The sequence below is a fragment of the Panthera pardus genome, unplaced genomic scaffold, assembly GCF_024362965.1.
Source record: "Panthera pardus isolate Hobbes unplaced genomic scaffold, ASM2436296v1 HiC_scaffold_17, whole genome shotgun sequence".
NCBI lineage: Eukaryota > Metazoa > Chordata > Mammalia > Carnivora > Felidae > Panthera > Panthera pardus.
Genome location: NW_026526732.1, coordinates 84,816,427 through 84,835,478, shown reverse-complemented (window position 1 = coordinate 84,835,478; position 19,052 = coordinate 84,816,427). Strand labels below are relative to the sequence as shown.

Below are 19,052 nucleotides of genomic sequence, written 5' to 3'. Positions count from 1 at the left end.
TAGAGATTGAAGAAGCAGGAATTACAGAGGAATTACTGAAGCAAGGTCTTAGAGGAGGTAGGAGAGGATACAGTCTGTGGTGTAGGCATACCCTTTGGGGAGAAGAGCGGGTCCTTTGCAGAACTAGGAAGGGCAGGTTGAGGGCAACAAAGATTTCTTTTTTTTTTTTTTTAAATTTTTTAAACATTTATTTATTTTTGAGACAGAGAGAGACAGAGCATGAACGGGGGAGGGGCAGAGACAGAGGGAGACACAGAATCGGAAGCAGGCTCCAGGCTCTGAGCCATCAGCCCAGAGCCTGACGCGGGGCTCGAACTCACGGACCGCGAGATCATGACCTGAGCCGAAGTGGGACGCTCAACCGACTGAGCCACCCAGGTGCCCCGGGCAACAAAGATTTCTAATGCTGGATCACTTAGAGGGCCTTGGCTTGGTGATGGCACAGAGGCACCTAGAGGTAGACTGGTGGTTTGAGGAAGATGGTAGAGATGTGAAATAGCCACTCTAGACACTAGAAGCTACCATAGAACTGTCAGATCCAAAAGTCCATCCAAAAATGTTTAATTTTGATGATTTATAAAAGAAACATCACCATAGCAACTTAAAGCTATTTACAAATTTAAAAATAAATGTATCCACATCATATTACATCAAACAGTTTCAGTTAAAATGTTACAGGTAGTGTCGAACAAACATAAAAAAACATAAATCAAGTTCTAAATCACATAAATGCCCTCGAAGCATGCTCAAAAACCACTGGAAGATGGTCAGGTAAAAACTGGAAAATGTGATTCAGGAGCCGGAAGTAAGGATGATTACACCACCGGTTGTAGGCCAGAAGCTTACATGTAGTCAAATGGAAAAAAATGTGAGAATTAAAAAAAAAATTTTAAGAAATTATTCTTGTGGAAGCCCATAGAACACAGGACTTGGAAATTTCTATTTTAATCCATGAGAAGGTAGTTCCAATCAAGGGTGATATTGTTTGTGGTTAAGTGGGCATCACACCGTCTTTTTGCAGGTTACATGCCAAGCCGTATTCCAGTGAGCTGGGGAGGGGGAAGTGTGAGGACGCGTCAGACCACGGCGGCGGGTCTTGCTGCCTGGGTCTACTCCGCTTTATCTACACGTTAAGAGCCCCCTGGGGGAAGAACGCCATCTGAAGGGTTGGCACTGACCCTGGTCTTGGGCGCTGCCTCTGATAAATGCTGGGCACTGTCCCTGAAGCCAGGGAGGGAATGCTCGGCGGCTGCCTGGGCATGCTTCCCTCAGCCTGGCTGCCAGGCCAAATTATACAGCGGTTGGCAGCTCCGTGGAGATGCTGCAGTCTGAGACCTAAGTGTCCGGGATTGCTGCCGACAAATCATTCTTATGAGGAAAGTGGTCAAAAACAGGTGTTTGCCACGACCTGAGAATTATTACCTAGTTTAATTAAGCAAAGGTATAGAGGGGTCCACTTCAGCTCATTCCTTTATGTATGGCCCTTAAGAATAAGCACAACTCCCCTCCTTTATATCACCTGATTTACAGCCAGATGCGTGACCCTCAAGTGTAAGTTCCAGGATACGTGTTATTAATAATTAAAAATAGTTAATTTTACCAATCTGGCAACTTGTGACATTTCATGATTACAAGCCTTAAAAATTTAATACAAGTACAATTTTTTCTTATACATACAATGCATACACATTAAAATAGCAAAGGCACTTTTAGGTTACATGATCAACAAAAATACATTAATAGAAACAGGATAATTTATTGGTTGCTTCAGTTTCTGTGTCCATGTTGATCATTGAGAGCCCAGTTTTGCACTTCACCTTTGCCGAATAGCGTGAAGAAAATGGCACCAAACACATTAATAGCAGCGGCGATATAGAAAACGGTTTGCCATTCGCTAATCGTGTTCTATAGAAAGGAAAACATGCAGGTGAAAAAGAACTTTGCTTACAGTCCACTTTATAGAAAAGGTGGTGTCACAAGACTGTTACAACACTAGTGCTAATCATAAAAGCCCCATGCTGGAAATACCCCAAATGTCCACAGTAAAAATGTGGTCTATTTGTTCAACAGAATATTATACATGATGAAAATGAATGAGCTACAACAACATCGATGCACCTCACCAACAAAACGTTAAGCGGAAGAAGCCAGACATAAAAGAGCACGTATTGAGGGACTGTTTTATATAATATTCCATTATATAAAAGCTCAAAATCACACACACAAAACTATAATCTATAGTGTTAAAAGTCAGAGTAGAGGCTCCTCTTGGTAGGGAGATGGGGGAATGGCAGCGAAGAGTACCTGGAGGCTTTGCACGAGAGGTAACGTTCTGTTTCTTGACTGGGTGCTGGTTACACCAGTTATTAACTTTGTGAAAATTCATCCAACTGTATGCTTAGGATTTGTGTATTTTTTAAATACTGTAATGCTTCAATAAAAAGCTTACTCAAAATAAAACGTGTGGCATGTCTTTCCACATGCATTGCTAGGAAAGTACTCATCTCCCAAGTTCTCAGGTGGAGGTATAAAGGGCAGATCAAGTAAGGATGAGTTAAGATGAACTTTGAAGTTCAAGTTTGAGGCCTGGCACACAGAGTTCTTGAATGGCACACAAAACAGGACACGTGTGGGATTTGCCAGTTAAGAGATCAACAAAACACAATTGTTCAGTGTATAATCCAGTGGTATAAAAACATTAGGCAGTTAGCTAATTTCTGGGTCATGTGACTAACTTACAACCACTTTTTGGATTTTGCAATGTCAGTCTAACCAGAATGCTACATTTGCAGCATTTAAAAAAGAAAAAACAAGTAGTGGAACTGGTAACGGGAAAGAAAAAAGAAAGGCACTAGGAGGCTAGTATGAGGTCATTCATTTAGGAAAAAAGGAAAGTCATGGAGAAAGAAAGCACTCTGCTGTTAAGTTATACTTATCTGAGATGCATGTATTTGGGGGAAAAAAAATCTTAGAAATTCATTGCAAAATTTAGTAACTATTTAGTATGTGAACAATGTGGTTTTTATTTGTACTTGACTCATTCCACAAAGTTTTTGAGGCAGTGCAGTAATTTTTAATTGTGAACAAACAATTGTAAAGGCAAATATGTGTTTTTCCTCTTAAAAAATATTCTTTTAATAACATTAAACAAATGCTATGATAGCATATCCAAAATTCAGTTCAGTTCCCACTTTACATTCAAGACTTTAACTAAAGAATCCAGATTTCCCTAGCAGAAATGCTACAATTATCCATAATAAGTAAAATTAATACATGGTAGTATGTTGACTTAAGTTTGTGTGTGCCACAATGCTCCATGAAGATAAGGTTAAACGTTTCTGATGTGTCCATATATATTATATATTTTTTGATGTGTCTATAACGAGACACAGAATTTTAGGGGAAAAAAAAACTTTCCCAACATCCCTATTTAAAAAAATTTTTTTCACCATTTATTTATTTTTTGAGAGAGGGAGGGAGGGTGGGAGAGGGAGAGAGGGGGAAAGAGAGAGAGAGAGAGAGAGAGAGAGACAGGAGTATAAGCAGGGGAGGGTCAGGGAGAGAGAGAGACACAATCTGAAGCAGGCACAGGCTCTGTCTGAGCTGTCAGCACACAGCCCAACACGGGGCTTGAACCACTTATTGTGAGATCATGATCTGACTAAAGTCGGACACTTAACTGACTGAGCCACCCAGGTGCCCCTCAACATCCCTTCCTATTAAATGAGAGAAAACAGTAATGAGGAGGCACCGATTCATTCAAGTAGGGAATTAGAAATGGTGGGAGCAGACAAGAAATAGGAACACTGTGGTGAACACATATAAGTCTGAAATCAGTATATTTGGCAATAAAAAAGTTTGTAAGCGTATCCTGAAATTCTAAGGATTAGATGGTGTTGATTTGATTACAGAGACAAAGAATTAAGTCTCTTTTACACATTTAGAGTCAGCGTCTTGAAGAATATATTTCATCAGGTGTTACATTGTTTTAAACAGTAGAAAACTGGAGTTGGAGGTCACTGATTTTTATTTCTTGCATGGGTGGGCAACTTTTACAGGGCCGAGTCTCTGCTTACTGATGTGGCGCCATGCTGCCTCCCTGCTCGAGGCCAGACCAGCCTTGGGCCCCTGGAGGGCTCAGTGCCCTTCCTGCACCCCATCCACTCCTCTAGGGCTCCTTCTCCACAGACTGCGTGTTCTCTCCCCTGTACCCACAGCACTCTGCACACATTTTTTTTCTGCAGCATTTGCCATACTGTACTTTATTTGATTACATACAATCTCTAAATGATGAGTTTCTCAAGCATAGAAGCTTGTCATTTTGCCTTTGGATCCTCAGTATCTGGCATATTAATAAGCACTCAAAAATGCCTACTTAGGGGCACCTGGGTGGCTCAGTCGGTTGAGTGTTCGACTTTAGCTCAGGTCATGATCTCACAGTAAGTCGTTCAAGCCCTGTGTGGGGCTCTGTGCTGACAGCTCAGAGCCTGGAGGAGCCTGCTTCGGATTCTGTGTCTCCCCTCTCTCTGCCCCTCCCCCACTCATACTCCGTCTATGTCTCTCTCTCAAAAATAAACATTAAAAAAGTTTTAATAAAAAAAATCTTAACAGGGGCGCCTGGGTGGCTCAGTTGGTTGAGTGTCTGACTTCGGCTCAGGTCATGATCTCATGGCTCGTGAGTTTGAGCCCCATATCGGGCTCTCTGCTGACAGCTCAGAGCTGGGAGCCCGCTTTGGATTCTGTGTCTCCCCCTCTCTCTGCCCTTCTTCTCTTGCACTCTTTCTCTTTCTCAAAAAATGAATAAACATTAAAAAAAAAAAAAAAAAGAAATGCCTGTTCAATCCATGTTTGACTATTTCAGGGCTCACTAACTCATAAGGTAGCCCATTCCATATAGTAGACAGCGTTAAGCAGGAAATTTTCCTGTTGTGTCCTCATTACTTCTCTCCATCTGTCTTTGTGGAACTGCTGAGAAGAAGTCACCATCTTTTGTGTGGTAGTCCTTCAATATGTGAAGCTACCTATCATGTCTTCACAAGTCTTCTGCTTCTGTCAGTATTTGTCATTTCACCTGATATTTATTCATTTGCACATGACCTCCTGACATCTCTCTCACCTTTGTGGACCCACTTCTTGAATAATTTTACATAAGCAAACAATTTTTATTTGTTCAAACCAAAGACACAAGATACTGTATAAAATCATGACTTCGAAGTACATGTGTGGTGTCAGCTACATTTTCACTGAATTTAGTTCTGTTGTTCTAAAATCCAAAGAGTGTTCTTTGAAAATAGACTTCCCTATCCATTAGGGCATTTAGCTTTTTGTTGATATAAGGAATTTCATAAGAATAAACACTCAAGGGTGCCTGAGTGGCTCAGTCAGTTGGGCTCCAACTTTGGCTCAGGTCATGGTCTCATGGTTCTTGGGTTTGAGCCCTGCATCAGGCATTGTGCTGACAGCTCAGAGCCTGAAGCCTGCTTTGGATTCTGTGTCTCCCTTTCTGCCTGCCCCCCGCCCCTCCCCCATGCTCTGTCACTCTCTCAAAAATAAATGAACATTAAAAAAAAAAAGTAAAAAAAGAAAGAATAAATATTCAGAATTTTACTCTTAATTAAAATACACTCAACTTTGACACAGATGTGCAGGTTCAAATGAACTATGTAGACCTTTGTAGTTTATAAGCAAATTATCTACTTACATCAGGGGTCAGACTTTTAGCAATGACAGGTCCAACCATTCCTGGAATAGTGGCAAATGTATTTGTGATGCCCAGGAGGATACCAGCATACCTGCAGAAACATTTTCATAGAGGTTTATTATTGTGTTATACATTTAAGTAGTTTCTTTCAATAGATAGCTGTACTATTTCCAGAATATGCTGTATTCTTGTGAAATTTTATGTCTAAATGAAATGTCTTACTAAGTTGGACTGAATATATTTTGAATATATTTAGCTGGCGAAACATTTGCATTTCAATAGTTAATTAGCATTCTAACATTATATAGGGGAATGCAAGCCACTAAAATGATCCTTTTTATAGTGATTTAGAAAAGTGTTGACATTGATTTTTATACATGACTATATTAGATAGGAAGCTTGATACATCTTAAGGTTTTTTAGTAAAAAGAAATTATTTCTTGGTTACAAAATCTATTTCAGTGTTGAAAATTTGAAACAAATTAAGAAGAAAATAAAATTACCTATAGTCCTTTCATATAGAGATAATCAACATTAACACTTTGGTAAATATCCTAATTATTTTTGTTCATAACATATAATTCTATAGCTTACTTGTTCTGCTTATAATGTACCTGCTTATAGCTAAGTCCTTACACACTATCCCAGAAGTAGACAAGTTTGGTATACATTGTGTGTGTGTGTGTGTGCGTGTGTGCATGTGTGTATCAAAAAAAATGCATTTCTTAAAAAGTTTATTTATTTATCTTGAGAGAGAGAGAGAGAGAGAGAGAGAGAGAGAGAATCTCAAGCAGGTTCCATGCTATCAGTTCAGAAGACCTATACAGGGCTCAATCTCACAAACTGCGAGATCATGACCTGAGCCAAATCAAGAGTCAGTTGCTCAACTGACTGAGCCACCCAGGTGCTGCAAAAATGCTTTTTTAATAAACACAGAAAAAGTTGATTTATTTTAAGGGTAAAGCTTAGAGGAGTCAGATATTCTCACCTATGTTTAGGTGCAAATCTTTAAAGAAAGAATTCCTGCTTGTATTTGGGAAACACTAGTGATCTGCTGACTTCTCCAATACATAAAGAATGTATGTACACTGAGGAAGGCTAAATGAAATGCTTATCATTTTATAAAAAGAAGTCATATTGGGGCACCTGGGTGGCTCAGTTGGTTAAGCATCTGGCTCTTGACTTCAGCTCAGGTCATGATCTCATGGTTTGTGAGTTCGAGCCCCATGACGGGCTCTGTGCTGACAGTGCTGAGCCTGCTTGGATTCTCTCTCTCTCCCTTCCTCTTGGCTCTCCCCTGCCCACCCCCCCCACCCCCAAAATAAATAAACACGGAAAAAAAAGTTATATTGGACTGATAATCAGGAGACCTAAAGATTTGTGACCCCCCAGTTCTACCATTGACCATCTATGTAACCTTGGGCCAGTTAGTGATAGATTATTTCCCTTATCATTCATGGGTTCATCGATGTATACATGTAACATATTTGGTGGTACCACATGAGATCCCCCACAACCCACCAAATATACTAAAATATTAGTTTTGAGTATAACATACACATGGAAATATGTAAAAATTGTAAGTGTAGAGCTTGATGAATTTTTATAAAGTGAACACAACCATGTTGCTAGCACTCAGTCAAGAAACGGAACTTACTGGAATAAACATTTTAAAGGACATTTTACATGAGGTTGAGCTGCCTCTCAGAATGTATAAGCTTTAATTTGAATAATCATAATTTGCCAGGTCATCTCTATTCAAAAACTTAAAAGGATGGTTTAATGCTTACCCTAAAAAGACTATAATCTTTGGCCTGATTGGCAGTGGTCTGGCCCTGGTCCATCTACCCAGCCTTGCCTTATTACCTAGTAGTCTATAATACATAACTTCAGATTCAGACAGCTCTCATTACAGCTGCTCACATCTGCTATGCTCATTCCTGTTAATTATCTCTACTCATACTATACTCAGTATCTAAAATCCACACTCTTTCTGTCCGGTGTTTTATTCCCTTTTATTTTTTGCAGGGCCAGTACATATATGTTCATTCATGCCAACCAGAGAAGTGGCACGTGACTCACAATTGTTTCAGGCTCTGTCCATGGATCCCTGGGGCACTGGCTGCACTGAATACTGGAGCTTTGTCTTACAGAGACTAGTACCTCTCTTGGACATTGGCTTCAAAGGATGTTGACTCCTGATCAGGAATTTCATACGAATGGAATCACACAGCATATAGTCTTTTAAATTATATACTAGGGTTGCTAAACATCCCAACTGTTATGTGTATCAACAGTTTATTCATTTTTTATTGCTCTCTTTTTAACTGAAGAAACTGGGATTCTGTCATACAGACAGTCAGTGCTATGTTCTATATTTGTAGACTGCATTCCTGAGACATCATTTAGCATAATCTTACATTCCCAGTATTTTCTGTATACTGATAGTATCTAGACTCTAGATCACAGAGGGTGCATTAGATTCAGCTTTGATTTTTTAGCAAGAAAATTTAAAGGTGGTGGTAGAGTTAAAAATTGGTTAACTAAATAAATAGCATTTATTAATTTATTTTTCATAAGAATCATCTAGGTATATACAAAGTCCAATTAGAGCTTTTAATTTTTCATGAAATAATCAGTGTTATTATAAAATAAAATTCTGGTTCAAATTAAAGAAGCTTGAAATTTATTAGTTCATATAGTCTAATTGTGGGATACTAAGATTTGTTAGTATTTAGGATCCTCAGTATCTTGGTTGCAGATGACGAATCTGAAATTCCTCTCTCCATTTTGGATATGGACAAGTGCCTACTGTGGGTTGAACTGTGTCCTCCCAAAATTCATATGTTGAGGGCCTAACCCCCCATTGTGACTGTTCTTGGAGATACGGTTTTTAGGAGGTTATCAAAGTTAAGTAAGTGTAGGGTCTTAACCCAATAGGATTAGTGGCCTTATAAGAAGAGGAAGAAAGAGAAATCGCTCTATCTCTGTGAGTATTTACCAAGAAAAGGCTATGTGAAGACACTGAGAGAAGGTGGCTGTAAGCAAGGAAAAGAGCTCTCGCCAGAACCTGACCATGCTGGTACCCTGATCTTGGACTTCCAGCTTCCAGAACGGTGAGCAAATAAACTTCTATTTTTTAAGCTACCTGGTATATGGCATTTTGAATGGCAGTTTGAGTTGACTAATACAGTGCCTAAATAAAGCATCCTGCTGAACTGAATTAAATTATCTACAAATATCAAACATTTTTATGTTCAAAACTCATTCATAGTGGATACAATAACGAAAGCATATGGCACAGGTCTTTTTAGCTTATGCCCTTTAGAGAATGTATCTTAAATTAACCAAGCTTGGCAGAACCTGTCTTTTTTTTTTTTTTTTTTTTTTAAACCATTAACACCTTGCCAGTAGGAGGAACTGACTGTAATGCTGCCAGGCGTTTTCAGTGACAGATATTAAGTGCAGATGAATGCTGTGAAATTCTAAATGTCAGCACCAAGAAACTCATTCAGGTATTTCTATTACACTTGGCCAGGAAGGGCCATGAAAGATTGATGGCTATTTGGAAAAAAACATGTTGTACAGACTCAGTCTGGATTCTGTGCTGGTGGAATACTAGAATGCTATGGGATTAACAGTTAGAAATCTATCCAATTCCCCGATATCTGGGCAACAAAATCATTCATAGAAAATCTCTATCTCATTCTATAGAAGAAAAGGCTTAGAAAATACTACGAACACATGTGTATGTTATATACATGTTTATTCAAAAATCTCATCTCAGGTATGGCTCTAAGTATTTTATATACATCCCATTTTAATAGTAAAATCTACTCCATGAGGTAGGGATTGATATCTCCTTTCTACAGATGAAGGAAGATTGTAAAATGTTACCCAATTTGTCTGATTCCAAATCAGTACTTAATATTACAAGGTTAAAATCTATAACATTGCCTTCTTAACAACATAGTCGTCACTGAATTCAATCTGTAGGGAATGCCAGTTTTCTCATGCTTAATTTTTTACCATAAGCTCCAGTGCTGAATGCTTAAAAGTCTGTGGTCCTCAACTGTTCCTGTTCTAACTATCAGAGCGCTTCCCTGTGCATGGACAGACACTCAGCTGTTACCAAAGAAAAAGGAGCTAAGCAACATCATGGTCATAAAATATATAATCCCCCAGTTAACCAAGAGGTGGAGAACCAGAAACAGCTAGTATCCTTTGAATCAAGAAATTCTAGTTGGAAAGCTCATCTGAAGGGTTGAATCAAAATATAAGGGGGGGAGGGATAATTTTGACTTTGATGAGATTACATTTGTACAGCTATATACTTTTAAAAGTTACCTATGTTGTTCATATACATACATATGTTGATCACAACCACAAATCTGGTGCTTACATGTACTTACCACTCTTCTAACAACTATTTGTTGGTATCACTTATGTTACTAAACTGTTTAGTTTCATACCATATCTAGATAAATGTCTTTTTTGACTTATGACTCACAAAATGCCAGGGCTCGAACAGATGTGAAGTTTAGCCATTCATCTGATGCTTGAAGCCCAGTTCTGGGATCCTGCCTGCACAACATCCAGTATATGCTTCAGGACATGATTTTATCACCCTCCACGCCAGCAGAAGCTTACACAGATGCAAACAAGGGCCATGTTACTTTCATGTTTGTGTCTTCAACATTTGGTACAGGGCCTGGCACAGTGTTTGTTAAATGACTAGATCCATTAGTCAGCATGCTATGACAATGAAATGTAGTAATTACATATCTACCTAATTGTACAACCAATTCATCTTTTCCATCCTATCCAAAAGGATTATCATGGGAGATCTAGTTGAAATCCTGATATACTAAATATACTGTATTCTCTTTATGTCTGAGGCTAGAAATGTTGAGAAATCAGACCACTTTGCTATTTTGACTGTTAGTGATCTACTGTTATCTCGTTAGTAATCAATATTTTCTTTTCTAAGAGCTTACCAATCATCCCTTTAATATTTTACTTGGATTGATTTGTGACTCTGGTCATGGCACCTGACTCAAAGTTTGCCAGAAAATAATAGTTTATTGCATTATGTCCAGGTACACTTATTACATTATGAGCTAAGTGTATATACGAGTGTATGTGTGTTCTATTTTTTTCACAACAATCTTACAAGGTAGGTACCATGTATATTTGGTTTTGTTCCTTCCCAGAAGCTCCTGCCAGATTCCAGAGCTTCTGATGGATGGAGGGCACCTGATAAATCCTGAACTACATTTCAGCTCCATGAAATGGAGTGGGTAGCTTACTGCCTTCTTTCTGGCTAGCTGGCTGGTGAGCCAATTTTATGTTCCTTACAATTTTTACTTCTTATATTTATTTACTTAATTTTATAATAAACTCACATAAACTGAGGCAACCAGAATATGTCTGTTCTTGGCTATGAGTTCTTTTCCCTGAGTTCTCAAAATAACTATTAGGCAGTGACCAATTTTTAAGATTTTTGAGAGACAATGATGTAGCAGAAAGATCCCTGGACTATGTTGTTGAGACCTAAATTCAAGTCTGCCATTTACTAGCTGTGACTTTGGAAGCCACATAAGTCCTCTGTACCTGAGTTTCTTCATCTTCAAAATGAGTTCTTTGTGTGTGGTGAGTGTTACCAATGGCCTTCTCCGTATCCATTCCCATGAGCTATGGGGAATATCGACTCTCACCTCTAACTTTAGAGTGGGTGCTAATTGTCCTAAAGTCAAATGGTATTCCCTTGGCCATAGGAGTGGTTCAGGGGATGAATATGTGATTTGGTTTAGTTCAGTCAAAATGAAGCCTAGGACTTAACTTCCATGGTGGAGAGAGGAAAATATCTTTTCCTTTTTTCTTCTTCTTTAAATGTTTATTTATTTTGAGGGGGGGAGGGATAGAGAGAGAGAGAGACAGAGAATCCTAAGATAGCGCAGATGCAGGGCTCGAACCCACAAACCATGAGATCATGACTTGAGCCAAAATCAAGAATCAGAGGCTTAACAGACTGAGCCACCCAGGGTCCCCAATCCTTTTCTTTCTTGACTGATGTAAATAAAGAAGGATGTAATTCTGGTTGTTACTGGCAATTATTTCATTGTGTGATTTTACAAGCATACCCAGCCTTATAGTTTTTTAAAACTATTATGAAAGTTAGAGAGTGGAAAAGAAAGGAGTTTTTGGTAATATTAGTGGACAGCTGATGTAAATGCTTTCCTGAAGCCAGATGTCTCTGGACTTTACACTAAAGCGAATCAATAGATTTTGCTGTTCAGCCAGCCTGAATTAGACATCTTTTGTGCCCAAATTCTCAATTCCCATATCCCTTTGAGTGTTCATCAGCCCTCAGCTTGTTATAATTTCAAGCTTAGACCAATCCAACAGCATAATTTTAATACTACACTTGGGCTGCTGAACACCACTGAAAGAACATCTCTGTAAAATAGAGTAAAAATTCATCTCCAATCACAGCTGATCCTCATCAATGGCAAAGATCCCTTCAATGAGTTCTTAGTGACGATTTCCCTGGGTAATTAGTTCGAACTTTTATGATTCTCAAGTCTTTTATTCCACCTGTCTTCTTTCTTAGTCTCAGCAATGAACCTGACTCCCATGTCAAAAAGAAATCAAAGACGAACAGTTAAGATTTTTCAATTAGTTATCTACTGCTTCACTATAAATTACTTCAAACTTAGCAACTTTGGACAACAAATATTTATCATCTCACAGGTTCTGTGGATCAGGAATATAGAAGTGGTTTAGCTGGCTCAGAATCCTCCAATCATGTTGACTGGGGCTGCAGTTACCTGAAGATTGGACTGGGGCTAGAGGATCCACTTCTTTAAAAAAACATCTTTTTTATGTTTATTTTTGAGACAGACAGAGAGGGTGCGAGTGGGGAAGGGTCAGGGAGAGAGGGGGAGACACAGAATCTGAGGCAGGCTCCAGGCTCTGAGCTGTCAGGCAGAGCCCGTTGTGGGGCTTGAACTCACGAACAGTGAGATCATGACCTGAGCTGACGTCGGATGCCTAACCGACTGAGACACCCAGGCGCACCCCGAGGATCCACTTCTAAGCTCACTTATGTCACTGCTGGCGGTAGTCTCAGTTCCCCCCAATGTGGGTCTTGCCACAGGGCCCCTAAGTGTCCTCCCTACATTACAGCTGAATCATCTGAGACAGAAAGCAAAGAAGTTGCAGTAATGCCTTTTTTGACCTAGTCAGATACCATTACTTTTGCCATATTCATTAGAAACAAGTCACTAAATCTAGTCCACACTCAAGGGGAGGGGAAATAGACTCTTTCTTTCAAAAGGAGAGGTGTGGAATTTTTGGACATATTTTATTTTTAATTTTTTTTAATGTTTTATTTATTTTTGAGACAGAGAGAGACAGAGCATGAATGGGGGAGGGTCAGAGAGAGAGGGAGACACAGAATCTGAAGCAGGCTCTAGGCTCTGAGCTGTCAGCACAGAGCCCGACGCGGGGCTTGAACTCACGGAGTGTGAGATCATGACCTGAGCTGAAGTCGGACGCTTAACCAACTGAGCCACCCAGGCGCCCCTGTGGACGTATTTTAAACCACTACAATCCTCAAGTTCTCATCTCACCTCAAAACTCTTCTTTAATGAAATCCTCTTTACTACCTTCTGTTTCTTCTCATTTGAAAGCTAATCCCTCCACTTGGACTCTGAATCTCATTCCTTCCTGATTTCTACCAACTAGTCATTGTTACTTCTTCCTTTTAGCTTTAATCTTTTACTGTTGATTGAACTTTTTTTCTCAGCAATATTAACAGCCTGGGTCTCTTTCATCTTAAAGAAAAAAACAAAACAACTCAAACAATCATCCACCAATGTATGCCCATCTTTAGCTTTTCCTCCTTCTCTTCATAGTTAATTGTTTTGAAATAGTTGTTTATTGGCAGTAGTTCTCAAATTTTAAGGTCCATAAAGACAACCCAGAGGAGCAACAAAATGCAGATTCCCTATTCCTGTGATCAAGAATTCTGCTTTATTTTTAACAAGCACTCTTGATGATTTTGATACAGATGGGCTAAGGATCACACTTTCAAAATCACTGCTTTATGTTGACTGTCTTCACCTTATCTTTCCATTCATTCCTTAAGTCACTGCAGCCTAGCTTCCTTCTTCTTGTTCCCTGGAAGCATTTTCACCAAAATGTTTAATGAACATCTTCATCTGGGGAGGAACATTTTCATTCTTGTTTTACTTGCCTTCTCTGTGGCATCTGACACTTGTTGATCAAGCTCTCCCTTTGGGGATCCTGATCTCTATTTATTTTCCTTCTCCTTCTCTGTTCACTTCTCCTCAATTACCCTTGCATCAGGTTCTTCTATCTCTTGATGAATTCCCAAGGTTTTCATCACTGTCTCTTGAGTAATTTTATCTGATTCCATGGCCTCATTTACTACTCATATGTCAATGACTCTTAAATCTTTATCTCTAACCCAGAGCCCCTTCTTGAATTGAAAACTGGGTGGTCTTGGCTTCCTTGACACCTTATTCTTGATTTTCTTTCTATCTCTCTCTTGCTCCTCTTTAGTTTCCTTCTTTGGTTATTTCCCCTCTTTCTCCTAAGTGTTTGCCACGATCCACTCTTGGGATCACTTGTCATTCTACCTTCTCCCTCAAGGCAACTCTTGTCTTTAAGTACTTCAAAATGTGGATTATTATTCCTTAATTTTCATTTAAAATCAGACTGCTTTCCTGAGTTCCAGATCCATATATCACACTGCCTATAACTATCATTTTCTAAATGTTTTCACAGATACTAAAATTTAACATGTCTGAAATTTTTATCTTCTCCCAAGACTGTTCTTCCTTCAAGCATCCCAATTCCATTAAGTGGTATATCCATCTACCTAGTTGCTGATACAAAATACCTGGAAATCAACATCCTTGATATCTTCTCCTCACTCTTCAGGTCTAATCTATTGTCAAGTCCCACCTATTGTGTTTACAAATCATCCCAAATCCATCTACTTCTTTTTTATTCCTTTTTTTTTAGAGAGTACATGAGCTGGAGGCGGGGGGGGGGGGGGGGCGGTGCTGGGGGAGAGATAGAGAGAGAATCTTAAGCAGGCTCCATGCCCAGTGTGTGGCCCGACATGGGACTCCATCTCATGACTGTGAGATCATGACCTGAGCTGAAATCAAGAGTCAGATGCTCAACTGACTGAGCTACCCAGGCGCCCCTCCATCTACTTCTTTATATCTCCTATTATATCCTATCACTTTTTATCTGGGTTGCTGCAATAGCTTCCTAATTGGTTTCTTCTACTTGTACTCTTATCCATACAAGAGTGATCTTAAAAAACAGAGCAGAGGATGTCATTTCCTATTTGTTCGGGATACAATATAAAATGCTTACTATAGGCTCCTGCTTACTCTCCAGTGGCTTTCTTCTCTGCATCTCTGCCACAAATGACCTTCTCTCAGTTGGCTGAAATATACAGTTATAGATCGAATGTTTGTGTGTCCCAAATTCATATGTTGAAGGCTTAACCCTATATTTGGAGACAGGGCTTTCAGATGATAAAGGTCAAATGAGGTCATAAGGATGGGGCCTCAATCTGATAGGTCTGGCACCCTCATCTGAAGAGTGAGAGACACTGGGGTTCTTTCTCTGTCTGTACACATGCACAGACACACTGAGGAAAGGCCATGTGAGCACACAGCAAATAGCAGCCCATCTGCAAACCAGAAGGAGAGTTCTCACAAGAAACTAACCATGCTGGCATCCTGATCTTGGACACTGAACTGTGAGAAAATAAACGTCTGTTGTTTAAGCCACCCAGTCTATGGTATTTTGTTACGGCAGCCCAATCAGACTAAGACACACACCAATTTCTTTTTCTACTTATGTAAATTCTGTCAGGAATACTACTTTTTTGCCTGGCTAACTTCTTCTTACTCATTGCTCAGATTTTAGCTTAAATATCATTTCCTCAGAGAAACCTTCCCTTACTCCTTGATCCACATTATATCTATTATATTCTCTCATCTTTTCTTCAAAAACTTTTTTATTTGTGAGCCTTATGTTTCTAAAAGTTTCACAGGTCAGGGCTGTGCCTGTTATGACTGGTACTTGGCAGGCATTTGATAAGTACTTGTCAAAAGAATTAATTATCATAATATATTACAATTGTTTCATTTTTTTTTTTTAACTGCTTATTTCCTGAACTAGACTAATCTCCTTGCAAGTAGGAGCTGGGTGTTATTTTCTACTAGCATCATATATATTGTGCTCAATGTATAGTAGGTCCTCCAGACATGTTTGTTGGGTGAGTGACCGGATTTGACTAGGTCAGGGCCTCATACTTGAGATGCATAAGAATCACCCGAGGATCTTAACATGCAGATTCCAGTTCAGCAAGTCCAGATTCAGTGATGCCTGAGATTCTGTGTTTTTCAGAAAGTCCCACATAATACTGATGCTCCTGCTCCATGGACCAAACTTTGACTAATAAGGGATGAGTAGCTCTAAATCCATCCTGGTTCTCACTTTTTATGATTCTATAAACTACATAACTGAACAATATCATTTTGTTTAACTTAATTCAAGTGAAATCCTTTCCAGATTTCTCTTCTAATCAGTAGCATAAAGGAGCATATTTCAGTCCTTTAATTATGTGCTATTTCCTTGAGTCCTTTTTTGGATAATCAGGCTTCATTCCTATGTTGTAAATCTCAAATACAAGCCTCAGAGTCACTGTGCAGCAATTTGTTTAGGCTTCTTCCTATCTTCTCTCCCACAGAAATGGCTTCTCATGCCTTTACTCCTTCAGCTTCAACGGGTTTTTATTTCAGTTATGTTTGTATCAGATCTTTCAAATTATCATTAAATTTAATGAACTTTTCTTGAAGTTAATTTGCTTTTCAAATTCTCCCTTTCATCATTATGTTTAAAATTTTTTTAATTTTAATTTTTTTTAACGTTTATTTATTCTTGAGGTGGGGGTGGGGGCAGAGCACCAGCTGGGGAGGGGCAGAGAGAGGGAGACACAGAATCAGAAGCATGATCAGCACAGAGCATGATGCAGGGCTCAAACTCAAGCCATGAGATCATGACCTGAGCCAAAGTCAACATGCTTAACCAACTGAGCCACCCAGGCGCCCGTTTTTCATCATTATGTTAAGCTCCTTTACTTCTTCACTGACCAACAACTATACTCAATAAGCATTTTCTAGCTTATAAGGTTCACAAAATTCTTCCCTCTATTTTTTTCCCTCTATTTTAATTGTTTTTTTTAAATGTTAATTTATTTTGAGAGAAGGAGAGTGTGAGCAGGGAGGGACAGAGAGAGAGGGAGAGAGAGAAGTAGAGAGAGAATCCCAAGCAGGCTCCTCATTGTCAGAGCAGAGCTCAATGTGGGGCTCAATCTCATGACTGTGAGATCATGACCTGAGCTGAAATCAAGATTTGGATGCTTAACTGACTAAGACACCCAGGAGCCCCTTAATTGTTTTTTGACAAAAGACTCTGGTATGTTGTAAATACTTTCAACATTAGACATTTAGTCTTGTGATTAAAACCAGAGATTTATTCCTTCAGCAAATGTTTACTGAGCACACTCTATGTGACAGGCACTATAATAAAACTTTCATGCTTGATCAATCTTGAGATGTGAAAACATGATTACACTGCTAGATAGGATACGAGATATATTCAGAGTTTTTTTTTTTTTAAATCACAATAGACTTCTCACAGTGTAATATTTTTATTATTCTGATGATCAGATCCTTATACTTTTAAAAATGTAATATGAATATGTATATTCACATTAAAAACACAACAGGTTTTATATTTAATAGGGTTTAATGTAAACTTCTAGTTTAAAAATAAAAATCAGGTGAAACTATACAAAAGGTGTTTGAACTTCAGAATTTAAACACTGCCAAGACTATAACTAATGGTTTTAATAATTATTCACACCTATTTCTGGTTCTGAAAGTTTAACTTGATTTTAATTATATGAGATAACTCAAGAAGGTACCACTTTCTCTGTAGAACAGTGGCTATTTAGTCAATATGTAACTAATTATTGTTCCTACAAATCTCTAATTACTAACAAAAGTATTATTGTTCAAGGCAAGTAGTTGCCATTGTTAAATAAGCAACTGCCAGATTCATATGCCAGAAAAATGATAAGCTCTGTAGCTTTATGCAGTTTAACTTGTTGGAATTCTGAATCTTGGAAGGGTCCTATCCCAGATACGTGATTAGATTAGCAAGGTATAAATTAGTGAGATAAAGTAATATGCAGTCATTTCTTATTATGTAGTTAATTCCATGAAAGAATTATGTGAAAGTAAATGCATATATAAAAAATGAATATGTAACATAATATCTATAGGGTATGGCTGAATATTAATCTATTTACATTGTTTTGGATATAGAGTAGAGAAGTTGAGAAGACAAAATATCTTAATGAGTAAACTCTCATTTAGATGTACTATTCCCTTTCATTCCTAATCTCAGCAAATACCATATTTTCAACCTTAATTTCAGTATTATTATCAATATAAATTTACATAGTACTCTGTGGAATTCACTATTGTGCAGATACTTTTTTTTTTTTTTAAGATTATTTATTTTGAGAGAAGAGTGTGTGAGCAGGGGAGGGGCAGAGAGAGAAGGAAAGAGAGAGAAAATCCCAAGCAGGCTCTGCACTGCCAGCATGGAGCCTGATGCAGGGCTTGAACCCACGAACCATGAGATCAGGACCTGAAACAAAACCAAGAATTGGACGGAGGCTTACCTGACTGAGCCACCCAGGCGCCCCTATGCAGATACTTTTAATTTTTATTTAGTTTTTACTTTTACTTTTTTTTTTTTTTTTTTTAATTTAAGCTCTATGCCCATCATGGTGCTTGAACTCACAACTCCAAGATCAAGAGTTGCATGCTCTACCGACTGAGCCAGCCAGGTGCTTCTATTTTTTATTAAAAAAAAAAAAAAAATAGCCCAACATGGGACTTGAACTCGTGACTTTGAGATCAAGAGTCATAAGCTCTAACTGAGCCAGCTGGGTGCCACTGCAGATAACTTTTTAGAGCTATTTAAATACATACACATGTAGCTGATATGTGAACTCAGCTATTTAACCCATCAGTTTCTCTAATTAATAGTTATGATTATTATGAAACTAAACAAGTTTCATACTAGAATTGGTAAATAAGAATATCATAATAAAAGTAATATACATTTAAAGCTGTCATCTTTTGCTAATTTGTGGGAAAAGGCGACCCTACAATTCACCCTAAAAAGATTTACAAGGCTATATAATAATATGGACAGGTCT

The 19,052-nt window shown here is 38.5% G+C and overlaps 1 protein-coding gene across 4 annotated transcripts in view; it reads right to left on the bottom strand.

Moving 5' to 3' along the window:
* Positions 1–545: 545 nt before the first annotated feature.
* Positions 546–19,052, bottom strand: part of SLC17A5 (solute carrier family 17 member 5) — a 49,043-nt gene continuing 30,536 nt past the window's right edge. For 3 of the 4 annotated variants that reach the window (XM_019417753.2, XM_053904725.1, XM_019417756.2), the window contains 2 exons: positions 5,702–5,792; positions 546–1,905 (listed from right to left, as the gene is read on the bottom strand). In XM_019417753.2, coding sequence (XP_019273298.1) covers positions 1,768–1,905; positions 5,702–5,792 — 229 coding nt within the window. In that variant the 3' untranslated portion in view covers positions 546–1,767. The remainder of the gene's footprint in view (positions 1,906–5,701; positions 5,793–19,052) is intronic. The other variant, XM_053904724.1, reaches the window with a different exon arrangement.